The sequence below is a fragment of the Salvelinus alpinus genome, chromosome 6 (assembly GCF_045679555.1).
Source record: "Salvelinus alpinus chromosome 6, SLU_Salpinus.1, whole genome shotgun sequence".
Taxonomy (NCBI): Eukaryota; Metazoa; Chordata; class Actinopteri; order Salmoniformes; family Salmonidae; genus Salvelinus; species Salvelinus alpinus.
The window spans coordinates 78,640,685-78,667,619 of NC_092091.1; the positions used below are offsets into that span (position 1 = coordinate 78,640,685).

General features: G+C 39.9%; 2 protein-coding genes across 4 annotated transcripts in view; both read right to left on the reverse strand.

Moving 5' to 3' along the window:
- Positions 1-26,935, reverse strand: part of LOC139579458 (up-regulator of cell proliferation-like) — a 584,460-nt gene that overhangs the window by 484,100 nt on the left and 73,425 nt on the right. The window lies entirely within an intron of this gene.
- On the reverse strand, positions 2,097-26,195 carry LOC139579456 (interferon-induced very large GTPase 1-like). The gene is made up of 8 exons (XM_071408137.1): positions 26,088-26,195; positions 16,181-16,330; positions 15,796-15,873; positions 15,342-15,455; positions 14,954-15,079; positions 13,884-14,772; positions 13,673-13,715; positions 2,097-6,216 (listed from the first exon to the last, which is right to left on the reverse strand). Exons 2-8 carry the CDS (start codon positions 16,267-16,269, stop codon positions 2,606-2,608), a joined length of 4,950 nt encoding a protein of 1,649 aa, XP_071264238.1. The 5' UTR covers positions 16,270-16,330; positions 26,088-26,195; the 3' UTR covers positions 2,097-2,605.

Consider the following 26,935-nt stretch of genomic DNA (forward strand, 5'->3'; position numbering starts at 1 on the left):
GTACTGGAGGACTGGAGTTGGGCTGTTGAGGGTACTGGAGGACTGGAGTTGGGCTGTTGAGGGTACTGGAGGACTGGAGTTGGGCTGTTGAGGGTACTGGAGGACTGGAGTTGGGCTGTTGAGGGTACTGGAGGACAGGAGTTGGGCTGTTGAGGGTACTGGAGGACTGGAGTTGGGCTGTTGAGGGTACTGGAGGACTGGAGTTGGGCTGTTGAGGGTACTGGAGGACAGGAGTTGGGCTGTTGAGGGTACTGGAGGACTGGAGTTGGGCTGTTGAGGGTACTGGAGGACTGGAGTTGGGCTGTTGAGGGTACTGGAGGACTGGAGTTGGGCTGTTGAGGGTACTGGAGGACTGGAGTTGGGCTGTTGAGGGTACTGGAGGACTGGAGTTGGGCTGTTGAGGGTACTGGAGGACAGGAGTTGGGCTGTTGAGGGTACTGGACGACTGGAGTTGGGCTGTTGAGGGTACTGGAGCACTGGAGTTGGGCTGTTGAGGGTAATTGAGGACTGGAGTTGGGCTGTTGAGGGTACTGGAGGACTGGAGTTGGGCTGTTGAGGGTAATTGAGGACTTGCAAAGAAAAAGCCATATCTCAGACTGGCCAATAAAAAGAAAAGATTAAGATGGGAAAAAGAACACAGACACTGGACAGAGGAACTCTGCCTAGAAGGCCAGCATCCCGGAGTCATCTCTTCACTGTTGACGTTGAGACTGGTGTTTTGCGGGTACTATTTAATGAAGCTGCCAGTTGAGGACTTGTGAGGCGTCTGTTTCTCAAACTAGACACTCTAATGTACTTGTCCTCTTACTCAGTTGTGCAACGGGGCCTCCCACTCCTCTTTCTATTCTGGTTAGAGCCAGTTTGCTCTGTTCTGTGAAGGGAGTAGTACACAGCGTTGTACGAGATCTTCAGTTTCTTGACAATTTCTCGCATGGAACACCCTTCATTTCTCAGTACAAGAATAGACGGATGAGTTTGAGAAGAAAGGCCTTTGTTTCTGGCCATTTCGAGCCTGTAATCGAATCCACAAATGCTGATGCTCCAGATACTCAACTAGTCTAAAGAAGGCCAGTTTTATTGCTTTAATCAGGACAACAGTTTTCAGCTGTGCTAACATAATTGTAAAAGGGTTTTCTAATGATCAATTAGCCTTTTAAAATGATAAACTTGGATTAGCTAACACAACGTGCCATTGGAACACAGGAGTGATGGTTGCTGATAATGGGCCTCTGTACGCCTATGTAGACATGCCATTAAAAATCTGTCGTTTCCAGCTACAACAGTCATTTACAACATTAACAATGTCTACACTGTTTTTCTGATCAATTTGATGTTATTTTAATGGACAAAAAATTAGCTTTTCTTTCAAAAACAAGGACATTTCTAAGTGACCCCAAACTTTTGAACAGTAGTATACATCAAGCATACCTGAAGAGTTTTAATGAAGTTACATTACTGATGGTCACTGATTATGAATTACACTTTATCCAAACTAATGTGTTCAAAGCAATGAAGTCATTGAACAAATCACTATTAGAAGGTGTGATCAATTAAAAACAGATTTAAAGTCTACTTAGTAATCATTCTTGTTGAAGTTAATTATTTAAGAGACCAATATTCATATATTCACCAATATTCACCAATATGCATATTCTCTAAATTAAAAAAATACATTAAGATGAAAAAGTAAAAAGTAAAATAACAAATAAAAACAAAGGGCAAGTCAACCACTAAATGATGCAGTCTCTTCATAATCTGTGATTAAGGCATATCAAGCCCTACTGTAGGTTAGATGGAAAAGTAAATGAGAGAAATATAATTATTATAATTGAAAATAAACAAACAATGTCAGACGAGCTCATTATTTACCTGTATATTGTGTTTATAAAGGTCAAAAAGCTCAATCTGTTGGTTAACCCATTGGTGTTCACATTTACTTTTCTTCCATTTGTTTGATTACTACATTTACTTAAAATGATTTTCTTACGACATCATGAGTTGTATAAATGTACTTAGATTAGAATATTGTGTTCCTTTGACATACAATTCAACATGTTAGCTATTTCATTATGGAACATAATTATGGAACAAATTGCTAAGTGGTCATATAGTTTATTAATGTATTTGTAAATATGACTTTCTGTGATCCAGTTGTGTATTTCCAGATCTGCACATTATTTCAACAACTCTGGGCGACTGGCTCCTTACAATTTAATTCTGTGATGAAACCAGAATTGTTTCTGGTTGTCAAGTATTTGAATGTTAAATGATATGTTAACATGTTGGGAAACAACAGTCATTTTATACAGTAGAACTCCACTTTATTTCATGTTGAAAGACTCTTTCAAGCTCTTCATTGAATCATGAGTTGTTAATGCCTTCCAGTCTTCTGGGAGATCATGTACCCTTTACATGTCTCATATTCTCTATCTGTCAGGAGCGGTTTTAAAATGGAGAACTGGAAATCCCCTCGTGATGTAATCCTCTGACCCTTCACCTGTCTTCACTTCATCAACCATATCAGGACCAATCATTTTGGTCACATAGTCCTGTACAGCTGGTCGTAAGAGCTTTGTGAAGTCCTTAGCTTTCTTAGGCACTGATCTCAGTTATTAAACAAGTCTATGAACTCAGTATGGTACTTGATCTTAGACTGTTCCAGACACTTCCTTGGGTCATTGGATACAATGAAATCATTATGCATCTTCTGGAACTCTCTGGCTGCTCTGCCACAGATGTGTAGCTTCAGAGAAACCTCACATTCCTCACCAACTTTAACTTGTGTGTGTTGTTGCAATGTTTTGTCAGTTATTCTAAGCAGTTCTTTGATGTCAGTGTCATGGTAATCTGTTTTGCTTTTCACCCTCTGGGTTACAAACTCCTGACACTGTCTTATGATGTCATCACAGAGGTCTTGTTGTTTTTTCCGGTGATAGTTGGGATGATTGTACTTTGCTATGTTTTTAGACTGCTGCCACCAACTCTCTGAATCCAAAACAAAAGCTTTTCTCCCACAATCCACCAGACTGTTTCCAACCAACATCTTGTTGACATGACTACCCCTCGTTATCAGATTATCACGTAACATGAGGAAGGTATCTTGAGCCACATCTCTACTTGGGAGTCCATTGAAGTGTATCTCAGACAGAGTTTTCCTCCACATGATTTCAAACTCTTTACTGAGTTCCTCATCTGATAGAACAGATTCTTTCTTTCTACAGTACTGTAGCAGAGTCAGAACCTTCTTTTCCATTGTACTTGTCTGAGAGCTCTTGATGTTGTTCAGTTCTGTCATTCCCTCTTTGATCTCAACAGCTCCTTGCAGTTTGTTCCTAACTGTGTTTTCTGTCTCTCGTCTCAGTGCTTTGGCACTGGACACAAAGTCTTCCTTGTATTTTTCCACCAGATTGACATGGCCGTCTTGCTTTTTAAAGTATTTCACTAGATTGTCTTGGATTTCATTTTCTCCCAATGACAGTTTCTCAGATGCTTCTATCATCAAGTCTTGTAGCACATCTCTTATGGACCTCTGGGGATGTTGATCTGTCATGACAATATTGGATATTTTAGTTTCAGCACTCACCATCCATGTATACATCTCCTTCTGGAAGGCCCATTCCCAACCATTGTACTCAGAGCATAATCTGGAGTACGCATCTGCAACCAAGCTGTTCCTGAAACTAAAGATTAATTTCTCAAATTTCACTGCCTCCCACAAGCTTTGTGTCCACTTCAGGAAATGTGTCATGTCATCATTTCTCTGGCAGATTCTGAAATCTTTCATCAAGGTCTTCTTGAAGCTGTACACAGCCTCACTGTATCCAGCATTGACTGGAGCCATCGGGGGAGTCCCATTCCAGAGTCCTGGGATGTAGCAGCTGCTTGTGTCTGGATCATACTCCATCACATCAGTGAACTTAGTGATATTCTCATTCTTCTCCATTCTGGCTGCTGCCTGGGTCATTTCATTCAACTGTTCGAACAACTTCTTTCTGTCCCTCATGTTGTTGTCATAAGCAGACATGTCTGACACATTCTGGTGCACAAAATGACATATCGGCTTCTTCCCCACTTCCCTCATCCTGATAAAAGCATGAACAACAATCTGTAGAATGTCTTTCATCCCTGTGTTGTTCTCCATGGACATGTTGATGATAGTGACATCACTAAGTCCAATCACCAGTGTTGCCAGTTCCTTGTCATGTTCATAGCTATCATCTAGTTGAGCCAACTCTGGTGATTTCAACCCCTCTGTGTCAATGACCATGATGAAGTCACATTTCAGCTCCTCCTTGAGGTCTTTGTTGACTTTAATCAGTAGCATGAAGGCCCCTCTGGTGCATCTTCCACTGCTGACAGCAAACTGGACCCCAAACATGGTGTTGAGGAGAGTGGACTTCCCTGTGCTTTGGACCCCTAAAACTGTGACCACCCGGATCTTGCTGTTAGAGTCCACAAGAGTATGAAGCTGAGTCAGAACAGCTGATATCCATTTCAGAGGGATATTTGATGCATCTCCATCCACAAGCTCAATGGGGAAGCCATCCAACAGCATCTGAGCACACAATCCAGGGAGATGCTCCATCTGTTTCCTTTGTGGGCTACTTTCAGGGAGGGAGCAGGAAGCTTCATATAACTGGCCCAACTCACGCAGGAAGTGTTCAAGACCCAAGGAACAATCAGATAATTGCTTATCCAAATCTTTAATGTCGTCTTTTTTCTCCCGAGAATTTTGGCAAAGATCTTTGTACCGGTCCCTCAAACCAGACAGATTCTGACGTGACAGATTGTCCAGATTTATCCGCATCCATTTGAGGAAATAGGAACGCTCCGCTCCTGAACCTGACAATCCTAAAATGAAGCTTGCCATTGCATCTGACATGTCAAATGTATGTTGCTTCTCTCTCAGCTCTTCCTCCTTTTTCTTCAGAGAGATTTTGTAGTGTTCAATGTCTTGATCCCCTTGTTTTCTCAGTCTACATCTCTCTTTCTCCAACTGGGAAAGCTCTTTCCAGATTTGCCCTTGTAAGGGTAGCTGTTGGTCTTTGAATGTAATTGTGTCTGTGATATTCCTAGTGATTTCATCTGCAATCTTCCTAGCACTCTGACACTCAGAGTCTTCATCAACCAGAATCCCAAACTGATGAGCCATGTCAGCCATGTTTTCAACTGTCAATCTGTTTCTACTTTTTTCGATGACGTCACCCACAGAGGACTGCAGGGTTTTGACAAATTCTGCATCATTCTGCTTTTTCTTCACAATCACACATGTTGGGTTGATACTGTAGTTTGTGATCATTTTCTTCAATGTTTCCACCCTGAAGGTTTTTTTCTGAGAGTTGACGACCAGAAATAACTCTGCTTTTGTGATTTTTCCTTCCAAAACCTTGAGATCTGCCTCAAAATTATCAATGAAAATGTAAACTGCAGCTGATGTTTGACACAGAAAGGAGAACTGTTTTTCAAAGGACCTGATGTCTCCTCTGAGATTGGCAACAGACACAGGCTTAGTGAACATGTCTATGTTTCTGTTCCCACAGGGAAAGTACCAGCTGATTTCAACCAGTCCATTTGAGATTTGACGAGAGACATCGCCACAGTCCATATCATGATGAACAAATGTATCATGGTACTGTTGAGGGTTCCTCAGCAACTTGTTCAAAATATGAGACTTGGACAAGCTGCTCTCTCCTATCCTAACAAAGGACACCATAGGAATATCAGAGATAACAATTCTCTCCTCAACAAAAGCCTTTGTGGCCATTTGGGAAGAGGGTCTAAATTTCCTCACTATGTCCCTCAAGGCCCACAGCATCAAAGTGCTTTGTTCTGTGTCACAGTTGGGCAGCAGCAGAGGAACAGCAAACTGACACATGGACATTTTCTGGACCATCTCCTGCTGCAGGAAACCATCTGAGCACAGAAACAGGGCAGTTATCAGGTCCAGTGGATTAATTACATTACTGTTATCAGTGTCCAGGATGTCTACATCATAATAGGAAACCTCCTGGTCAGTGGTCAGACATTTCACACTCCTAGCATTCACATTTGCCATCATTAATTTCTTAAGGAAGGCCCCTGGAAGTGACTGCATAGTGGTAAGAGGTTCATCTGATGTAGTATCAGCATTTATCTCAAGGACAGTACTTAACGTCAGCTTGTTTTCATAATGATTTTCTAGTCCAGTCTTTGACAACAGCTCCCTGAGACAAGGTCCTGTAAATAGATAAATGAAAGAGTCATGATTACAAATCCTCTTCAACATGTAGCAGAAAAGCAAACTAACAGGTGTTTTACACTGTACTTTGGATGAAGTTAAAGCAAGCAGAGACAGACCATCTCTGTGACACAGTGACTCACAGAAATGGAAGCGAACATTTAAAGGTGAATTCAGATATTATCAGAAAATCCATCGAGCTCCTAAACTCCAAAGGGAAGTAATTATTGAAGAACCACGTTAATGAATCAAGTTAACTTTTACCGCCTCAGAAACCCGGATCCGGGATCACCCCCCACCCCCCCCACACTGATTAGCATCGCTAGCATAGCGTCACATTTAAATAGTAGCATCTAAATATCATTAAATCACAAGTCCAAGACACCAAATGAAAGATACAGATCTTGTGAATAAAGTCACCATTTCAGATTTTTAAAATGTTTTACAGGGAAGACAAAATATGTAAATCTATTAGCTAACCATGTTAGCAAAAGACACCATTTTTCTTTGTCCACCATTTTTTCTCTCCACCAGTAGCTATCACCAATTCGCCTAAACTAAGATATTGATAGCCACTAACCAAGAAAAAACCTCATCAGATGACAGTCTGATAACATATTTATGGTATAGGATAGGTTTTGTTAGAAAAATGTGCATATTTCAGGTATAAATCATAGTTTGCCATTGCAGCCACCATCACAAATCTCACCAAAGCGACTAGAATTACTACAGAGAGCAACTTGTATTACCAATTTACTCATCATAAAACATTTCTTAAAAATACACAGCACATAGCAATGGAAAGACACAGATCTTGTGAATTCAGACAACATTTCAGATTTTCTAAGTGTTTTACGGCGAAAACACAATAAATCGTTATATTAGCATACCACATATGCAAACGTTACCCGAGCACTGATTCAAGCCAAAGAGAGCGATATCGTTATCATCGCCAAAACATATAAATTTTTTCACTAACGTTCTCAGAATTCTTCCGATGACACTCCTGTAACATCATATTACACAATCCATATAGAGTTTGATCGAAAATGTGCATATTTAGCGGCACAAATCGTGCTTACACAATGGAAATAGTGTTCAACTACTCAAGCAATCTGCCCGGCGCCATTTTGAAAATACAAATATTTTTATCAAAAACTATTCATAAACTTGACTAAAAAAATACAGGTTGGACATGAAATGAAAGATGCATTAGTTATTAATGCAACCGCTGAGTTAGATTTTTAAAATTAACGTTACTAGACATACAGTGTGCGTTACAGCCAGACTAGTGCTGCAATAATCGCGTCACTAATCGCCATTATGGAGTTTACATTTTTCCACATAAAAACGGAATAACATCATAAATAGCTCTTACTTTTCGACGAGCTTCCATCAGAATCTTGGCATGGTGGTCCTTTGTCCAAAAGAATCGTTGCTTGGTTGTAAAACGTTGCATTCAACTTCTGATATAGCAGCTAACAATAGCTATTTTGCCCCAACGTGTCCAAATCCTCAAGGCGCAATACTGAGGAAATTCCGAAAAATAGCAATATACTCGCATAATCTGATATAACTCGGTTTAAAATAGCTTCGTTATGATTCTTCTAACACCTATATCTAATTAAATTACAGACGGATACATCTAACGTTGATAATTGAGCGTTTGAAAATGGCTGGAAAATGGAAAATACCCTCACTCCTTGGCCTTTTATAACCTCTGAGAGCTACGTAGCAAGCCCATTCCACTTCTCATTGGTTACTGACATCCAGGGGAAGGCGGGTGCAGTTCATGTCGTTCCATAGGATACACACAGACTTTTAAAACTGATCTGAGACCAGAGCTTCGCTCTCAGACCATCGCAGTACCTGTCATGGATTTCGCTGTAGAAAGAGTTCTGGGTCACCCACAGACATAATTCCAACGGTTTATGAAACTAGAGAGTGTTTTCTATCCAATAGAATTAATAATATGCATATTGTACGAGCAAGAATTGAGCACGAGGCAGTTTAATTTGGCGACACCCAGAAAAAAATAATGCTAACTGCTCCCCCTATTGACAAAAGGTTTTAAGGTGACTGTTTCAATTAGAAACTTTCCATTTTGCAAACTGAAATTATTTTGGATTTGTGTGCCAGTGAAAACTGTTCACAATGTAATGTAACATGAGACACAAAAAGTTACTTCGTTACACTGTATTTCAGAGATCTGCATCCCCCTAAAATAGACAGCTGGATCTAGGATTCTTACAGGGTTTCAAGTTCAATGTCTCTATTTTTTATTTTAACTAGGCAAGTTAGTTAAGAACAAATCCTTATTATCCTTATAAAAATAAAAAAAGGCATAGGTTAAGTCCTGAGATTACAGACTAGTACTAAAACACTTGAAGTAGGCATTCTAGAGTTAAGTCAACAAGTTACTATATCATTGTGTTTACTTGATAGCTACCTACACAAATAGCTAGCTTCTGCCTTGTTCAGGGGCAGAATGACAGATTTTTACCATGTCAGCTTGGGGATTCAATCTAGGAACCTTTCAGTAATAAGTCCAACGCTCTAACCACTAGGCTACCTGCCTTGGGGGGATGGAACACCATTCTTAGATAAGAAATATAATAATTTGGTGTTTTGTTAATGGTGGTGGAAAATGCTGTTTCAGGCAGGGCTCCAGAATTTCCCATCAGCTGAGTTGAGATCTGGTGACAGCCATGGCATATGTTTTACATCGCTTTCACACTCAAACCATTCAATGATCACTTATGCCCTGTGGGTGGGGGCATTTCCATCCTATGGGGGCATTGCCATCCTATGGGGGCATAGCCTTGGTAGCCAGAATAATAGACTAAATAATGGCCTGCCTAGCATTTCATATGACCTTAAACATGAACTGATGTTAATTGCTTAATTAACTCAGAAACCACATTTACATTTAAGTCATTGATCAGACGTGAAGTGTAAGGGCAATGAAAGGAACTGGTATGAAGAGCTTTAAAGTAACTGACCAGTGAAACTCTCAATTTTAAAAGTTCATATTCTAAAAACTTGGGGGACAACAGGAGGGTTTTGGGTGTTCAGAGTAGCTCCACTCCGGTGTAGAATGTATGTTTTTGAATCTCAATCGTGTTTCCATTATTTTGGAAGTTACATGTATGTTCCCGCATTACATCTTAATGTAATAATGTGGAAAAAAACTGCAGATAATAGTTTTTTAAAATACTTACATTTTCCCTCCTAAATGTTTAATTATGTCCCTAATATGGTAATTAATTATCGGTCATATTTAATAGAAAACATATTTAATAGAAAAAGTCATGCTGTAATGTAAAGTGCTACTGATTCCTCCAAATTTAACCAACCAAAACATACCATATATCTACCATATCTGATCTCATAATAATTCCCTTTGGAAACTGAATAGCTCAAGGGATTTACAGTTTATCTGAATTCACCTTTGATTTCACCTTTTTTTTACCTAGGCAAGTCAGTTAAGAACAAATTCTTATTTACAATGACAGCCTAGGAACAGTGGGTTAACTGCCTTGTTCAGGGGCAGAACGACAGATTTTTACCTTGTCAGCTCGAGGATTCAATCTAGCAACCTTTTGGTTACTGGCCCAATGCTCTAACCACTAGGCTACCTGCCGCCTACGGTGCAAGGACACCTAATAATTAGGCTGAAACAGTGCACCCATGTAAAACATTCGTAAAACCTTTTTAATAGTTTATAAAATCTTATTAATACTTAAGGGTAAGTTAACACCATAGAGATTGAAAGAGGTTTTCATCTTTGTATCTGTGCCATTATGGCGTGTGTGACAGCATGACCAGCGCCATTGAGGCCATCTTCATTTTAAAGTTGTCACTTTTCTTCTTCTTTGGTGTTTGTAAAGGTGTAAAGCTAATATTGGTAATTTAAAGCAACCTGCATTGCTGGAGTCCTGAACCAAATCTTGTGTGTCCTTCATTTGTGGCCACTAGATTATGGTAATATAGCCATTTAAGAAACATAGCACTGTATTTGAAGAAGAACACAATGCTCTGATCATTGGCTCAACATTCCCAACCGATCGCGTTTGCGGGAGACTGCATTCACGGTAAACACTGCATATGTCAGCTCAAACAGAAATTACCATAGAGAATGATAGAGGCCTCTAGTGGCCAATGGAAATTACCATAGAGAATGGCCGTATTTGCATGGGAAGCACAATTGAGGACTTCCACCATTTTAATGTACTCAACTGGGTGGGACTTCCAACTTCATTGGCTAATCCCTCCTGGTGACCCTGTTGAAGTCATAAAATCCATGTCCCTGGAGCTTATGCTAAATTGAGGGGAATCATTTGGGGTCACACTATCCATGTCCAAGAAAATGTGAAGGGAGGCCAAAATGTTGATCAGTAGGAAAGAGGGTCAAAGAAATGAAAGCTTATCAGTGCTGCTTGGGTTTGAGAAGGTTTTGCCTGAAAAAGTCATTGCGGGGGAAACGCAGTGCAAAATTTGGTGGATGCCAGGGGCAGAGAGACGCTAGAGGCCCAGAGATATAAAATCAGAAGTTAGTAGGTGTTTGTTTTTATTTTATTTTATTAGTAGTACAGATTAGGCAAACCATGATTGATGTTACACTCCAGCACAGTAGGTGGCAGCATGCACCTTAAACGTTTGTTTAACAAGGACCACCATTATACCATAGAAGAAGAAAAAGAAGAAGAAACAGACGAAGAAGAAGCAGAAGAAGAGTAGGCAGGTTTCCATTGACCCAGGTTTATTAAACAATAGCAATTTCACAAACAACAACATTGTGACGTGTCATGGAAACGACAGCTCGAGAAATGTTCTAAAGATTGACAAAATTTTGTATCCGTTTGAAAGGGGTGGATTTTTTTTTTCTTTCTTTGTGGCAAAAAATTATTATGGAAACAGTTTTTTGAAAAAATGATGATTGCCGAATAATTTTGAAGGTCATGTGATGTCATCATGTAACTATAAAGCTCCACTCCAATTTTAATTCTAAATGCCTACTGCTTTCTAAATCTATTCTTCAACTATAAAAATAATGTTTCTTTGCAGGACAAGGGTTGTATTCACTTTCAAGAATGCTTGAATTGCTTCGCCTTGCTTTTCTGGTTGGCTGGATGCAAGTTTCAGATCTAGGCTACAGGAGTGCAAGTTTCACCATGGCATGCACCTTGGCAATACGTTGTCACATGAGAATTATTAGAATGTGGCAAATATTAGTCAATTCTTGCATTCTATCAATGCAGGCTTTTGCAGGCTACCTGAGACATGAACCAGATAGGTGGGAGGGCATACAGGCTGTCTGCAGTTCATTCATCAATTTCCCTAAATGGATAATGGAAATACATTTGACTCTAGTTTTTTTTGTAATGTTTTTTTTTGTGTGACATCATTACGTCTAACTGTTTTTATCGACACAATTCAGTTCAGTGGAAACACACCGTAGCAGTCAATTGTCACATCTATTTTCTATGTAACTTTCTAACTAGCTAGGTTTCCATCCAATTGGCAACAGATTTTCATCCGAATATCCTAAAATCAGCATAAAAACATTACATTTACTTTTGCTGTTATATTCCCATTTAATGAATAAAAGATACAAGTTAAATGGGTTTCCATCACATTTTCTACTCTAGTAATGGTTTTGTCACAAAACAAATTGCGCTATATAGCGAATGTGCCCACTATGATATTAGCACGTGCGCTCTAGCCAGCAGCTCGCAGTGGCAAATTAGGGGAAAGTGGGAAGGGGAAAGGGGGATACCTAGTCAGTTGTACAATTGAATGCATTCAACTGAAATGTGTCTTCTGCATTTAACCCAACCCCTCTGAATCAGAGAGGTGCGGAGGGCTGCCTTAATCGACATCCACGTCTTTGGCGCCCGGGGAACAATGGGTTGCTCAGGGGCAGAACAACATATTTTTACTTTAAATTAGTTAAATAGTTCAAATGTATGGCAAATTAGTTAATAGTAGTGATGGGGAAACAAAGCTTCATAAAGCATTAAGGCTTTCCAGACTATTGTGTCAAATAGGTTATTTACTCGAAGCTTTGATCAACAGTGTACACTAGTGGCACCTGCTGGTCAAAATAATTTAGAGCAGCCAAATTATTATAGATGACGTCTCACACACCGTATTGCATGGGCAGCATAACCTTTTTGATCTTCTGTTCAACCAATCAGGTGGTCATTCGACGAAACAAAGCTACGGACGTCATTGATCACGTGCTTCTGATAAAGTGATACAGGCATCGGCACACTGCTTAGCGATTTCGACGCATGCCTCGGAGCTCCAGTATCAAACGTAACATTACTAGTCAATAGACCAATAAGAGTTCCAAACCTCTCTGCCAATAGCAGCTAGTTTTCAGTTTTCCCCTCCCCACTCTAACCACTACCAGAAAGTCCTCGCAAAATTCTTGCTTGAGAAATTGCTCTTTGCTAAGAAGCAATTTAAAAAAATAATAATAATAACTGAATTGAAAACAATCACAGTAAGGCACCTAATTGTTACCCAGAAATGATTTGAAATTGAGATAGAAATGGCTGCATTGTACCCTGTAAATCTGTTTGTCTTTATTGCTTTAAAGAGCTTGGCATTTAGCTGAACTTTGGTGGTAAAGAGTAGTCTTTCAGTTCATAATCTACGTTTGCTGTGTATCTCACAATGAAACCAAGTTTGCAATGTAAATCCCTTTGGCATTATTTAGACAGGCAGACCAATGTTTATGTTTTTTCACTACTTGCTCTTTTGACCAATCAGATCAGCTCTGAAAAAGAGCTGATGTGAAAAGATCTGATGTGATTGGTCAAAAGACTAATATGTGTAAAAAAATATCTAAATTGGGCTGCCTGTCTAAACACTGCCTCTGAAGCTAAGTTTGCTGTGCTTTACTTGAGTGATTTGCTGTGCCTTCACGTACTAACTATTGAGTGGTTTTGGTCTCCTGCTCTATCAAAGTCCTGCAAAGCTGACGCCGCCATTTTGTGTATTGCATTCTGAGAGCAGTGTTGCCCGAGCCTTATTGTATGCATTTTCATCTATTATAGCAATAAAAGTAGATACATTTTTGTATCTGTGTGGTGTGTCCATGATCCAGTACCCAGTTCAGGTCTCTATTGGCACTGGCCTGTCCAGAACCTGTCTGTTACGTCATTTTTTGTAAACAATATAAATTGTAAACAAACACTTTAGCCTCAAAACAGAGTTAAAACTACAATGTTGATATCATGAATGGTCAATCCTTGCACACAAAGCTCTGTCTCCAGGCCCATCCCTTAGTCTTTGTTATAAACAGTGATGGGGTGTCCCTTTGTTATTGTTTGAACTGCAGATTGCCCCTTTAACAACTTTGACAAATGTCAATAACTTTGGTGAGTCATTTGTTTTTTATTAACAATGAAACCGCATGCTGAAACAGTAAAGGTTTGAACATACCTTCAATTAAAGACAGTCTCTGGTTGTGTTCTTCGTCTGGTACCTGGTATCAGAATAGAACAAGAATCAGTAAGAAAATGGAACTAATGTACTTGCACATAGTTTACATGATAAGTTTTCATTCGAAAACACTGACTTTGCAAGCAAAACTATAGAAAATCTGACAATGTGACAACACGAGATCAGCATATTTCAAGAGAACAAAACGTACCTGTCTTCCTGCTTGTTTTATCTCATCATAGTCTGTATCATGTCCTTTGTGTTCTGTTACTACACACAGACTGCAGATCAGCTTCTGGTCTGTCCTGCAGAACACCTCCAGAGCTCTGTGGTGTTCCTGACAGAGTCTCTGCTGCAGGTCTTCTTTATACAGGGTGTCTCCTCTATACAGGGAGTCTCCTCTATACAGGGAGTCTCCTCTATACAGGGGGTCTCCTCTATACAGGGCGTCTCCTCTATACAGGGCGTCTCCTCTATACAGGGGGTCACCTCTATACAGGGGGTCTCCTCTATACAGGGAGTCTCCTCTATACAGGGGGTCTCCTCTATACAGGGGGTCTCCTCTATACAGGGCGTCTCCTCTATACAGGGCGTCTCCTCTATACAGGGCGTCTCCTCTATACAGGGGGTCTCCTCTATACAGGGGGTCTCCTCTATACAGGGCGTCTCCTCTATACAGGGCGTCTCCTCTATACAGGGCGTCTCCTCTATACAGGGGGTCTCCTCTATACAGGGTGTCTCCTCTATACAGGGCGTCTCCTCTATACAGGGAGTCTCCTCTATACAGGGAGTCTCCTCTATACAGGGAGTCTCCTCTATACAGGGGGTCTCCTCTATACAGGGCATCTCCTCTATACAGGGAGTCTCCTCTATACAGGGCATCTCCTCTATACAGGGAGTCTCCTCTATACAGGGTGTCTCCTCTATACAGGGTGTCTCTGAACAGGTCTCCAGTCACATTCACCAGGGTGTGTGTCTGTAGTTTAGGTAGTGTGTAGTGCTTCCTAACGTGGGTCTCACAGTAGGACTGAGTGCAGGTCTGACAGGACTTCACAGCTTTGACCTCACATACATCACAGACCACCTCTCCTCGTCGGATGCTGTTCAGTGGAAGATGAAGAAACAACACAATGACATAAAGAAAAAGCTGTTTACAAAATAATGAAATGAGTAGTATTACATGAGTAGTAGCCATATCACAACATAATATTCAGATTGTTTTATTAGTCATCCTCACAACTACTGGATAAGAATGTGGAAGAGCACAGTGTATGATCTCACTCTTCTTGTTGAGTAGAGGTCTCCTCCTTGAAAGAGACAGGGGGATCTATGGACTGGTGAGTCTTCTCTGATACACAACTCTGAGTTGGTGACTCTGCTCTCTCCAGATGAATCCTATAAGTTACACTAATGCAAAACGTTGAGGGGTGGAAGTCAGACATGAATAAAATATATTGTCAAATACTTCAAATATTTGAGCTGCCTGCACTTTATTCAGTTTGTTCCATATAATGGAACCAATGGAATAGTTCTAAAAGTGCTAACGCCATGGTAACTCAACTACACCTTGTATCATTGTTATTAGACTTACCATATGTCTGGTGGAAAAGTCAACAAATTAATTCATATTGAGATCAACATTTATAAAGTTCTATAATAAATGTCATACCCCTCTTTTTTAGTAAAGTCTCCTTCCTTGAAATAATTAGGTGTATCCATAGATTGGTGAGTCTTCATTGATAGGTAACTGGGGGCTGGTGACTCTGCTCTCTCCATATGGACCCTGCAAACAGTAAAATACTGTATATTCAATCAAACTGACAGGAAACATATGTGATGTCTATGTTATACACATGGGTCATACAACACTGCACGTGTTGTATTGGTTTACCATTCATAACAGATAGTATATTATATAATAAGTAATCAATTACTAAGTAGGATTTTATTTTTACTAATTAAGGAATTACTAAATGTATTTCAGTATAAAGCATTTGAATTTATTCCCAATTCTTCTCTGTTATTCTATTACAACAATTGAAAAAAACATTGAACTGCGACTTAAGTGTGAATTGTGAGGTAATCAAGAAAATAAGATACACAACAAATTATAATTAGAACACCTTAGTTCTCCTTCACTCTCCAGTGTTCTTGTGGACTCCCAGCTGGGTGTAGGAAAGTCTGTCTTATGCACATGGACACTGTGAACAGAGTAGATTTAAGCTTTAGCTTCTGAGAACTTCCTGATAGTGATATGGGGAACACAGGGTACTAGTTTGATGGAAATGAAATACTGCAGTGTTTAGGCATACTGAAGGGGTTAAAAGGGGGGAAACTGAGTTCCACCATTTTATCACTGGAGACTGCATACAGTTGAAATTGAAACCTACAAAATTAAAATGTAATCTATTACTAAACCTTGCTTATAATTCCAGTAATTACTATATAATCAACTGTCATCCTGATAACTGCAATGGAAACAGACGTCATGCTATGGGACACACCCACCTCTTCATATCAGGGTCCATGGTCTCATCAAGATCCTTATGTCTTTTTTTAGTGATGGCTCCACTCTCAGCTACCTGATGATAACTCATTATAACTCTCAGAGAGGAGACCTCACAATCCTGAAGAGGACTGGTCTGGTCCCATATCAATCTGTAAATCAGAAGACTAAATTCCAAATATTGACAAAACCTTTTAAACTCAAAAATACTGCTTCACTGCTCTGGGGGTTTATGTTGGTGTTTGTAGCCTAAACAAATCAGTGATAAATGCATTGGTAAAAACTACAATACACTGTAATGTTCCTCTTCCTGTTGTATTATCTTATGATTATAAGGGACAGATTGAAATGCACAGAATGGTTACCTAGGGGAAAATTATGGAGAGTAATGCTTTTTCAATTTCAGTCAAAGGGAGGTTTAGTATTTTTCAAATATTTTTTATTTATTTTATTTCACCTTTATTTAACCAGGTAGGCAAGTTGAGAACAAGTTCTCATTTACGACCTGGCCAAGATAAAGCAAAGCAGTGCAACACAAACAACAGAGTTAGTTACACATGGAATAAACAAACATACAGTCAACAATACAATAGAAAAAGTATATATAGAGTGTGTGCAAATGAGGTAAGATAAGGGAGGTAAGGCAATAAATAGGCCATCGTGGTGAAGTAATAACAATATAGCAATTAAACACTGGAGTGATAGATGTGCAAAAGATGAATGTGCAAGTAGAGATACTGGGGTGCAAAGGAGAAAAATAAATAAATAAATAACAGTATGGGGATGAGGTAGTTGGATGGGCAGTTTACAGATGGGTTATGTACAGGCGCAGTAATCTGTGAGCTGATTTGACAGCTGGTGCTTAAAGTTAGTGAGGGAGATATGAGTCTCCAGCTTCAGTGATTTTTGCAGTTTGTTCCAGTCATTGGCAGCAGAGAACTGAAAGGAAAGGCGGCCAAAGGAGGAATTGGCATTGGGGGTGACCAGTGAAATATACCTGCTGGAGCGCGTGCTACGGGTGGGTGCAGCTATGGTGACCAGTGACCTAAGATAAGGCGGGGCTTTACCTAGCAAAGACTTGTAGATGACCTGGTGCCAGTGGGTTTGGCGACGAGTTTGAAGCGAAGACCAGCCAACGAGAGCGTACAGGTCGCAGTGGTGGGTAGTATATGGGGCTTTGGTGACAAAACGGATGGCACTGTGATAGACTGCATGCAATTTGTTGAGAAGAGTATTGGATGCTATTTTGTAAATGACATCGCCGAAGTCAAGGATCGGTAGGATAGTCAGTTTTACGAGGGTGTGTTTGGCAGCATGAGTGAAGGATGCTTTGTTGCGGAATAGGAAGCCTATTCTAGATTTGATTTTGGATTGGAGATGCTTAATGTGAGTCTGGAAGGAGAGTTTACATTCTAAGTCAGAACCGTCCAGAGTAGTGATGCTGGACGGGCGGGCAGGTGAGGGCAGCGATCGGTTGAAAAGCATGCATTTAGTTTTACTTGCATTTAAGAGCAGTTGGAGGCCACGGAAGGAGAGTTGTATGGCATTGAAGCTCGTCTGGAGGTTAGTTAACACAGTGTCCAAAGAAGGGCCAGAAGTATACAGAATAGTGTTGTCTGCATAGAGATGGATCAGAGAATCACCAGCAGCAAGCGCGACATCATTGATGTATACAGAGAAGAGAGTCGGCCTGAGAATTGAACCCTGTGGCACCCCCATAGAAACTGCCAGAGGTCCGGACAACAGGCCCTTCGATTTGACACACTGAACTCTATCTGAGAGGTAGTTGGTGAACCAGGCGAGGCAGTCATTTGAAAGACCAAGGCTGTTGAGTCTGCCGATAAGAATGTGGTGATTGACAGAGTCGAAAGCATTGGCCAGGTCGATGAATACGGCTGCACAGTATTGTCTTTTATCGATGGCAGTTATGATACGGTTTAGGACCTTGAGCGTGACTGAGCTGCACCCATGACCAGCTCGGAAACAAGATTGCATAGTAGAGAAGGTACGGTGGGATTTGAAATGGTCGGTGATCTGTTTGTTATCGAGGCTTTCGAAGACCTTAGAGAGGCAGGGTAGGATAGATATAGGTCTGTAGGAGTTAGGGTCTAGAGTGTCTCCCCCTTTGAAGAGGGGGATGATCGCGGCAGCTTTCCAATCTTTGGGGATCTGAGACAATACGAGAGAGAGAGAGGTTGAACAGGCTAGTAATAGGGGTTGCAACAATTTCTGCAGATAATTTTAGAAACAGAGGGTCCAGATTGTCTAGCCCCGCTGATTTGTAGTGGACCAGATTTTGCAGCTCTTTCAGAACATCAGCTATCTGGATTTGGGTGAAGGAGAAATGGGGGAGGCTTGGGCGAGTTCCTGTGGGGGGTGCAGGGATGTTGACCGGGGTAGGGGCAACCAATTCACATATGGTGTCCATGGCATAGCTGGGGGCAGAAGGTGGTCTATAGCAAGCGGCAAAGGTGAGATACTTGTTTCTGGAAAGGTGGATTTTTAAAAGTAGAAGCTCAAATTGTTTGGGCACAGACCTGGATAGTAAGACAGAACTCTGCAGGCTATCTCTACAGTAGCTTGCAACTCCGCCCCCATTGGCAGTTATATCTTGTCGGAAAATGTAATAGTTTGGGGATGGAAATTTCAGGGTTTTTGGTGGTCTTCCTAAGCTAGGATTCAGACACGGCTAGGACATCCCGATTGGCAGAATGTGCTAAAGCAGTGAATAAAACAAACTTAGGGTGGAGGCTTCTCTCTTGTTAACATGCATGAAACCAAGGCTTTTACGGTTACAGAAATCAACAAATGAGAGCACCTGGGGAATGGGAGTGGAGCTAGGCACGGCAGGGCCTGGATTAACCTCTACATCACCAGGGGAACAGAGGAGGAGTATGATAAGGGTATTGGCTAAAGGCTATACGAACTGGTCGTCTAGTACATTTGGAACAGTGAGTAAAAGGAGCAGGTTTCTGGGTACGATAGAATAGATTCAAGGCATAATGTACAGACAAAGGTATGGTAGTATGTGAATACAGTGGAGGTAAACCTAGGCACTGAGTAATGTTGAGAGAAATACTGTCTCTAGAAACATCATTTAAACCAGGTGAAGTCACCGCATGTGTGGGAGGTGGAACTAAAGGGTTAGCTAAGGCATATTGAGCAGGGCTAGAGGCTCTGCAGTGAAATAAGACAATAATCACTAACCAAAACAGCAATGGACAAGGCATATTGACATTAGGGAGAGGCATGCTTAGCCGAAGGATCATAGGGGTCCAGTGAGTGGTTAGGCTGGCTGGAGACACGGCGATTCAGACAGATAACGGGCCGAGGCTAGCAAGCTAGCAGAAGGGCATTAGAGGGACGTCGCGATGGAAGAAGTCTGTTGTAGGCTCCTATTGCAGTTACGTGGGCAGACCAGTCGTGATGGATTAGTAGAGCTCTGTCTAGTAAAGGGGTCCAGTCCAATTGGAAAAATAGGTATAGTGGCCCAAGAAATTGGCCGATGGATCTCTTCAGCTAACAGTCCAATATGCTAACAGTCCAAATATGGGGGATTGGAAATGATGCAGACAATTACATTGGAAGCAACATTCTTTCCGCAATATTAAGCTGATCCCCAAAAAAAAAAAAAAAAAAAAAACAGTCCAATATGCTCTAGACAGCTAGCGGGCCGCGGCTAGCAGGCTAGCAGATGGGCATTCAGGGGACGTCGCGACGGAGGAGCCAGTTGAAAAATCTAGTCCATGTAATTTGTAATTGATGAAAGTTAAATATTTCTCTGTGTTTAAGAATGAGAAATCGTTCTATTTAAGAAATAAGAGGTAGGCCTACCTGTTTGACAGACAAAATTAGGTTATAGGCTGCTATATACATAGATTTGGTCAATTCCTTCACCCACCATGCACTCTTTAAAAAGCCTACCTCAGTGTCAGTGAAGGGCTGTTAAAGGTGCAATATACAGAAATAGCTCTGGCATTTCCTGGTTGCTAAAATTTGAATAGTTCACCTAATTTCAGTTTATGTGACTTAACAACCAGTCTTTGTGTAAAGAATCATTGTACCATCTAAACTGCTGTGAAATATGTTTTCGATAACCAAAAATATTGTATTTTCAGCTGTTTGAAAATGGTATATAAAACCAGAGGTAAAAGAAGCAAAAACAAAACGTATGATCGGGAATCATAGAAATAGCACAGATTGAACAGATACCGCTTCTTAGACTTGATTTCAATGAGAATGACATATGACAGATTTATAACTCACATTATTACACATTGCAGCTTTAAGTTAAAACCAAGACTGGAATTAAAGGTGTATGACAGGGAATATCATAGGATTTAAATTTATTTTTGGATGGAAAACTGCACAGGCCTACCCCTTGATAGCTTAAGATTTTGAATAAAATAAAACAGATCTTATTATATAAAGTGATCTATAACAGGGCTTTGGTCCGAGATGCTTTATGCTAGAAACAAGATGTAAAATACGCAGGAAAGACATGACTCCGATGCATATGAGGATGTCATTGTTTCGTTTCTTTGAGAGAAGTAATCTAATTATGTCACTATCAATTGATTAAAATATTCACTTTCTGTATAATAAAAGATGTTTAAAACCAGACAGCTTTTAGGGAAACACTTATGACCTTTTCTCGTTGGGTTAAGCCACTGTTAGAAAAGTTTGGCATTGGAGAAATTTGATAAGATGAACACATAGGCATATTTCTCTGTCCGTTCTTAGCCTGTGATTCTGTAATTTGTGTGGTATTAAAAAATATTATGCTAATATGTAAAATGATGTAAAATTGAATAACATTTTTTTTTAAATGTAATTTTTTCTCGAACCTGCAAATACGATGATAGATTTATGCAAAACTTTTATTTTATTTAACTAGGCAAGTCAGTTAATTAAGAACAAATTCTTATTTACAATGACGGCCTACCCCGGCCAAACCCAAGCCAATTGTGCACCGGCCAATGGGACTCCTAATCACAGCCGGTTGTGATAAAGCCTGGAATCAAACCAGGGTCTGTAGTGACTCCTCTAGTATTGAGATGCAGTGCCTTAAACAGCTGCGCCACTCGGGAGCCTTTTACTGTAAAGGAGATCTTTCCACCCCTACTCTTGTCCACGGTGGTTTGGGAACTCACAACCTTCTGGCCCGCAGCCCTGTGCTCTACCAAAATGAATCCTTACAGGACAAAGAACAGATCTAAAATTGCATCTCTAAAGCTCTGGTCTGTCCAAGAAGTGAGAATAAACGGTAGACATGTTCTCTGCTATCCACTTCGTTTTAATTGTTGTTTTGGGTATGAAGGGGGGTCACTTTTTTAAGCGTTCCGTGAGGGTTTAGGTCAAATACATGTTGCTGAAGGGAGGGCCATCCATTTTCATTTGAGAGGTCAGATTTTCTCCATGTAACCCTTCTTATAAATAACGTTCACTCCATAAGAATGGGAGTCAGGCATCTGATATATTTTGTTGAACTTTACTGAAAGGATTATGGGGATACATAGATACATTGTTGTTCACTAAACCTGTAGCTAGCTAGTGCATAAATAAAACAAGGAATGGAATACTGAGTGCCTCAGATATCAGTATAATGAAAACATGGACTGGACTTACAGTAATGTTCACTAGTAGGATACACTACAGTAGTTATCAGTATAATGAAAACATGGACTGGACTTACAGTAATGTTCACTAGTAGGCTACACTACAGTAGTTATCAGTATAATGAAACCACGGACTGGACTACCAGTAATGTTCACTAATAGGCTACACTACAGTAGTTATCAGTATAATGAAAACATGGACTGGACTACAGTAATGTTCACTAGTAGGATACACTACTGTAGTTATCAGTATAATGAAAACATGGACTGGACTACAGTAATGTTCACTAGTAGGATACACTACAGTAGTTATCAGTATAATGAAAACATGGACTGGACTATCAGTAATGTTCACAAGTAGGATACACTACAGTAGTTATCAGTATAATGGAAAACATGGACTGGACTATCAGTAATGTTCACTAGTAGGATACACTACAGTAGTAATCAGTATAATGAAAACATGGACTGGACTTACAGTAATGTTCACTAGTAGGCTACACTACAGTAGTTATCAGTACAATGAAAACATGGACTGGACTTAAAGTAATGTTCACTAGTAGGCTACACTACAGTAGTTATCAGTATAATGAAACCACGGACTGGACTACCAGTAATGTTCACTAATAGGCTACACTACAGTAGTTATCAGTATAATGAAAACATGGACTGGACTAACAGTAATGTTCACTAGTAGGATACACTACAGTAGTTATCAGTATAATGAAAACATGGACTGGACTATCAGTAATGTTCACTAGTAGGATACACTACAGTAGTAATCAGTATAATGAAAACATGGACTGGACTTACAGTAATGTTCACTAGTTGGCTACACTACAGTAGTTATCAGTATAATGAAAACATGGACTGGACTTAAAGTAATGTTCACTAGTTGGCTACACTACAGTAGTTATCAGTATATTGAAAACATGGACTGGACTTACAGTAATGTTCACTAGTTGGCTACACTACAGTAGTTATCAGTATAATGAAAACATGGACTGGACTTAAAGTAATGTTCACTAGTTGGCTACACTACAGTAGTTATCAGTATAATGAAAACATGGACTGGACTTACAGTAATGTTCACTACTTGGCTACACTACAGTAGTTATCAGTATAATGAAAACATGGACTGGACTTACAGTAATGTTCACTAGTAGGCTACACTACAGTAGTTATCAGTACAATGAAAACATGGACTGGACTTAAAGTAATGTTCACTAGTAGGCTACACTACAGTAGTTATCAGTATAATGAAACCACGGACTGGACTACCAGTAATGTTCACTAATAGGCTACACTACAGTAGTTATCAGTATAATGAAAACATGGACTGGACTATCAGTAATGTTCACAAGTAGGATACACTACAGTAGTTATCAGTATAATGAAAACATGGACTGGACTATCAGTAATGTTCACTAGTAGGATACACTACAGTAGTTATCAGTATAATGAAAACATGGACTGGACTTACAGTAATGTTCACTAGTAGGCTACACTACAGTAGTTATCAGTATAATGAAAACATGGACTGGACTTAAAGTAATGTTCACTAGTTGGCTACACTACAGTAGTTATCAGTATATTGAAAACATGGACTGGACTTACAGTAATGTTCACTAGTTGGCTACACTACAGTAGTTATCAGTATAATGAAAACATGGACTGGACTTAAAGTAATGTTCACTAGTTGGCTACACTACAGTAGTTATCAGTATAATGAAAACATGGACTGGACTTACAGTAATGTTCACTAGTTGGCTACACTACAGTAGTTATCAGTATAATGAAAACATGGACTGGACTTAAAGTAATGTTCACTAGTTGGCTACACTACAGTAGTTATCAGTATAATGAAAACATGGACTGGACTTACAGTAATGTTCACTAGTTGGCTACACTACAGTAGTTATCAGTATAATGAAAACATGGACTGGACTTAAAGTAATGTTCACTAGTTGGCTACACTACAGTAGTTATCAGTATAATGAAAACATGGACTGGACTTACAGTAATGTTCACTAGTTGGCTACACTACAGTAGTTATCAGTATAATGAAAACATGGACCGTACTCTGTAATGATCCCTGTAGACTACAGTAGACACATAAACAATGGTGTCTTAACAAATGAAGGTATCTGTCCAGCACTGCCTCAGTACTCTGATAATATAATGCTGATGGCTGCTGTATCATGCTAGTGTGATAAATCAGTTGATTTAGGATGGACTACTTGTAAAGGCGCACCATCATCACGTGCTTCAGTTCATCATTTTCATGTCAGTCATTTCTTATGAAATTATAGTCATCAGTTGTAGAGTTTCATTTGTAATAGACAGTCTACCACCTGCCATTTTAGGCCATATTAAGCTGACACAGACAAGTGAATATTGTCCTCAGGTGGCTGCCCTGCCCTTAGTCTGCCTGCTGTCCCTCCTATCACCATGGATACATCTTACTGAAAACAATGGCACTACACTTTATTTAAACCTGCTCTGCCAGTTCATGTCCTAAAAGATTAGAATGTTCCAATGTGGTTAGCCAAAAAGATGACAGTTCATCTTATCATCTAGGTTTGCTATCAAACAGATATGTAATATTTCTGGTTTGTCCACTTGATTCTTGCTTGTAGCAGGGTGCGGTTACAGGAGTCGTTCTAACTATAAGTCACATGATTTCATGAGAAAAATGTTCTGCAGTGAGGGTGTCTAAAGCAAGTCAAGGTGTCATTGGATGAATGTCAACAAGATGTATAACCAGCATTGTTAAAATAACAATGTTTTAACTCAATCTGTTCATGCCCTAAAGTTCATGCCCTGAAACCCTCAAATTCAAAATCTTGACCTCAAATTAGACCTGGGACATTAGACCTGGACCTCTGATTTAGACCTGGTACACAAGGTGGGTGCAATCAATCATCAGGTAGAAGAGAAAACAGCCCCATTTCAAGATTTGAATACCCATGCCGTAAAATATGAAAATGTTCAAATGTAGTCCATGAAGAGGTAGGCCTATTAGGATTATGTGCACAGCTATTAACCTCACATGTAGCTGTAGCAATTGGGCCAGGGGTATTCACATGTTACCCTACGAGGACTACTGCTGGTTTTCTGTTCAACCTGATAATTGATGGCACCACCTGGTGTCCCAGGTCTAAATCAGTCCCTGATTAGAGGGGAATCGTTTTTAAAAAGCAGTGTAACTGGCTCTGGTCCAGATTTGAATGTGAGGGGGTTAGACTTACAACTATATTGAGAGAAAGATGGCGCTCCAGATTGTTTTTTTCAGCATACAAACATTACATCTCACAACGCCTGGAGGAGTGTGTATCACGTCAGGAAACCCCTTCATGGGACATATTATCATGTTGCAATCTTCTGAGACTCGCAGCGCAGCCGCAAAACAAAGTACCTGGAACGCTGCCAGACAGTTTGCAAGTATTTACAAAAATAACATTAACAATAGACAATTGTTTCATGTATGCTAAGAACAAATAAAACCATTTTTGTAAACTTCCTTACATTCTGTCATCATTCTAGATCTGGGCCATTTGATTTTTACTTGTTCAAATTACCTGAGAGGAATTGCAATTTTTACGACATTGTGAGTTCTAAAGTCTTCTCCAGTTTGAATTAGAAGTAGCCTACCTGCCAGTCATCAAAACATATCTTAACCTGACACTTTACAGTGGTGTAAAGTACTTTTTGGGGTATCTGTACTTTACTATTAATATTTTTGCCAACTTTTACTTTTACTTCACTACATTCCTAAAGAAAACAATGTATATTTTACTCCATACAATTTCCCTGACACCCAAAAGTACTTGTTACATTTTGACAAAAATGGCCAATTCACACACTTATCAAGAGAACATCCCTGTTCATCCCTACCTCCTCTGATCTGGCGGACTCACTAAACACAAACGCTTCGTTTGTAAATTATGTCTGAGTGTGCCCCTGGCTATCCGGCAATATAAATAAATAAAATAAAATAGTGCCGTCTGGTTTGCTTAATATGAGAAATTTGAAATGGTTTATACTTGTACTTTTACTTTTGATATGTAGGTACATTTCAGCAATTCCATTTACTATTGATACTTAAGTATATTTAAAACCAAATACTTTGACTTTTACTCAAGTTTACTCAAGTATACTCTAGTATTTTACTGGGTGACTTTCACTTTTCCTTGAGTCATTTTCTTTTAAGGTATCTTTACTTTAACTCACATATGACAATTGAGTCCTTTTTCCACCGCTACACTTTTATAAAAACATGTTGACTTACCATTTTCCTGCTGCATTCAGAGTAGCCTGGAGCATGTACTGACAGGGTTATAACAAAAGGGTTGAAACCTAAGGTGCTGTTCCAGAGGTGAGACGAGGAAGACAGCCAGGAGGTGAGGGGAGGAGCATCTGCTTATACATCACATGGGACAACTTTAGCAAAGATGGTGAGCATGCTTTTCCCGCGTGAGGTCACAGTTCCTCCATAATATCTGGCATGCTCACGCGAGAGAGTTGACTTATTGTCACATCCTGCTCCCCCCACCCACACTGCCCCGACCAGAAAGAATTTGCCAGTGAGAAGTCTCACCCAGGGGCACCCCCTCCACGTGGAGGGGCAATAAGTAGTCCACTCGAGTGGCCCCTCCCTAATCCAAATAAATTAGGGAGTGGGGTCTCGCTTTTTCTACCATCTCTGACTTTAGATATCCTTGTTTTTCAACAGCGAAAAGACTACAATAGCCACAAAGCTGTTGACAACTAAGGCAATCCATGACTGCAGTAGTTTAACATAGCAGTCAACCTATTTTATTTTATTTTACTAGGCAAATCAGAACAAATGATTATTTACATTGACAGCCTAGGAACAGTGGGTTAACTATCTTGTTCAGGGGCAGAACAACAGATTGACCTTGTCAGCTCAGGGATTCAATCTACCAACCCAATGCTCCAACCACTAGGCAACCTGCCACCCACAAAAATAGAAAAAAAATATTTCCTGTAGTCTCAAAATGATTCAACATTTTGTTTAAAGTAATAAAGTGTATTTTCAATGTATGCTTCAAATGGAGCACACTTTGTTAATAACATGCATTAAATCATATGAAATATGTTGACCCACCTACATAA

Excerpts from the sequence above, each read along its gene's own strand:
- LOC139579456 (XM_071408137.1), bottom strand. The coding sequence starts at position 16,269 with ATGAGTTATCATCAGGTAGCTGAGAGTGGAGCCATCACTAAAAAAAGA. Across the intron at positions 15,456-15,795 it reads GAGAGTGAAGGAGAACTAAG|GGTCCATATGGAGAGAGCAG; the intron begins GTGTTCTAATTA and ends TACTGTTTGCAG. Across the intron at positions 15,080-15,341 it reads GACTTTACTAAAAAAGAGGG|TGTAACTTATAGGATTCATC; the intron begins GTATGACATTTA and ends GTTTTGCATTAG.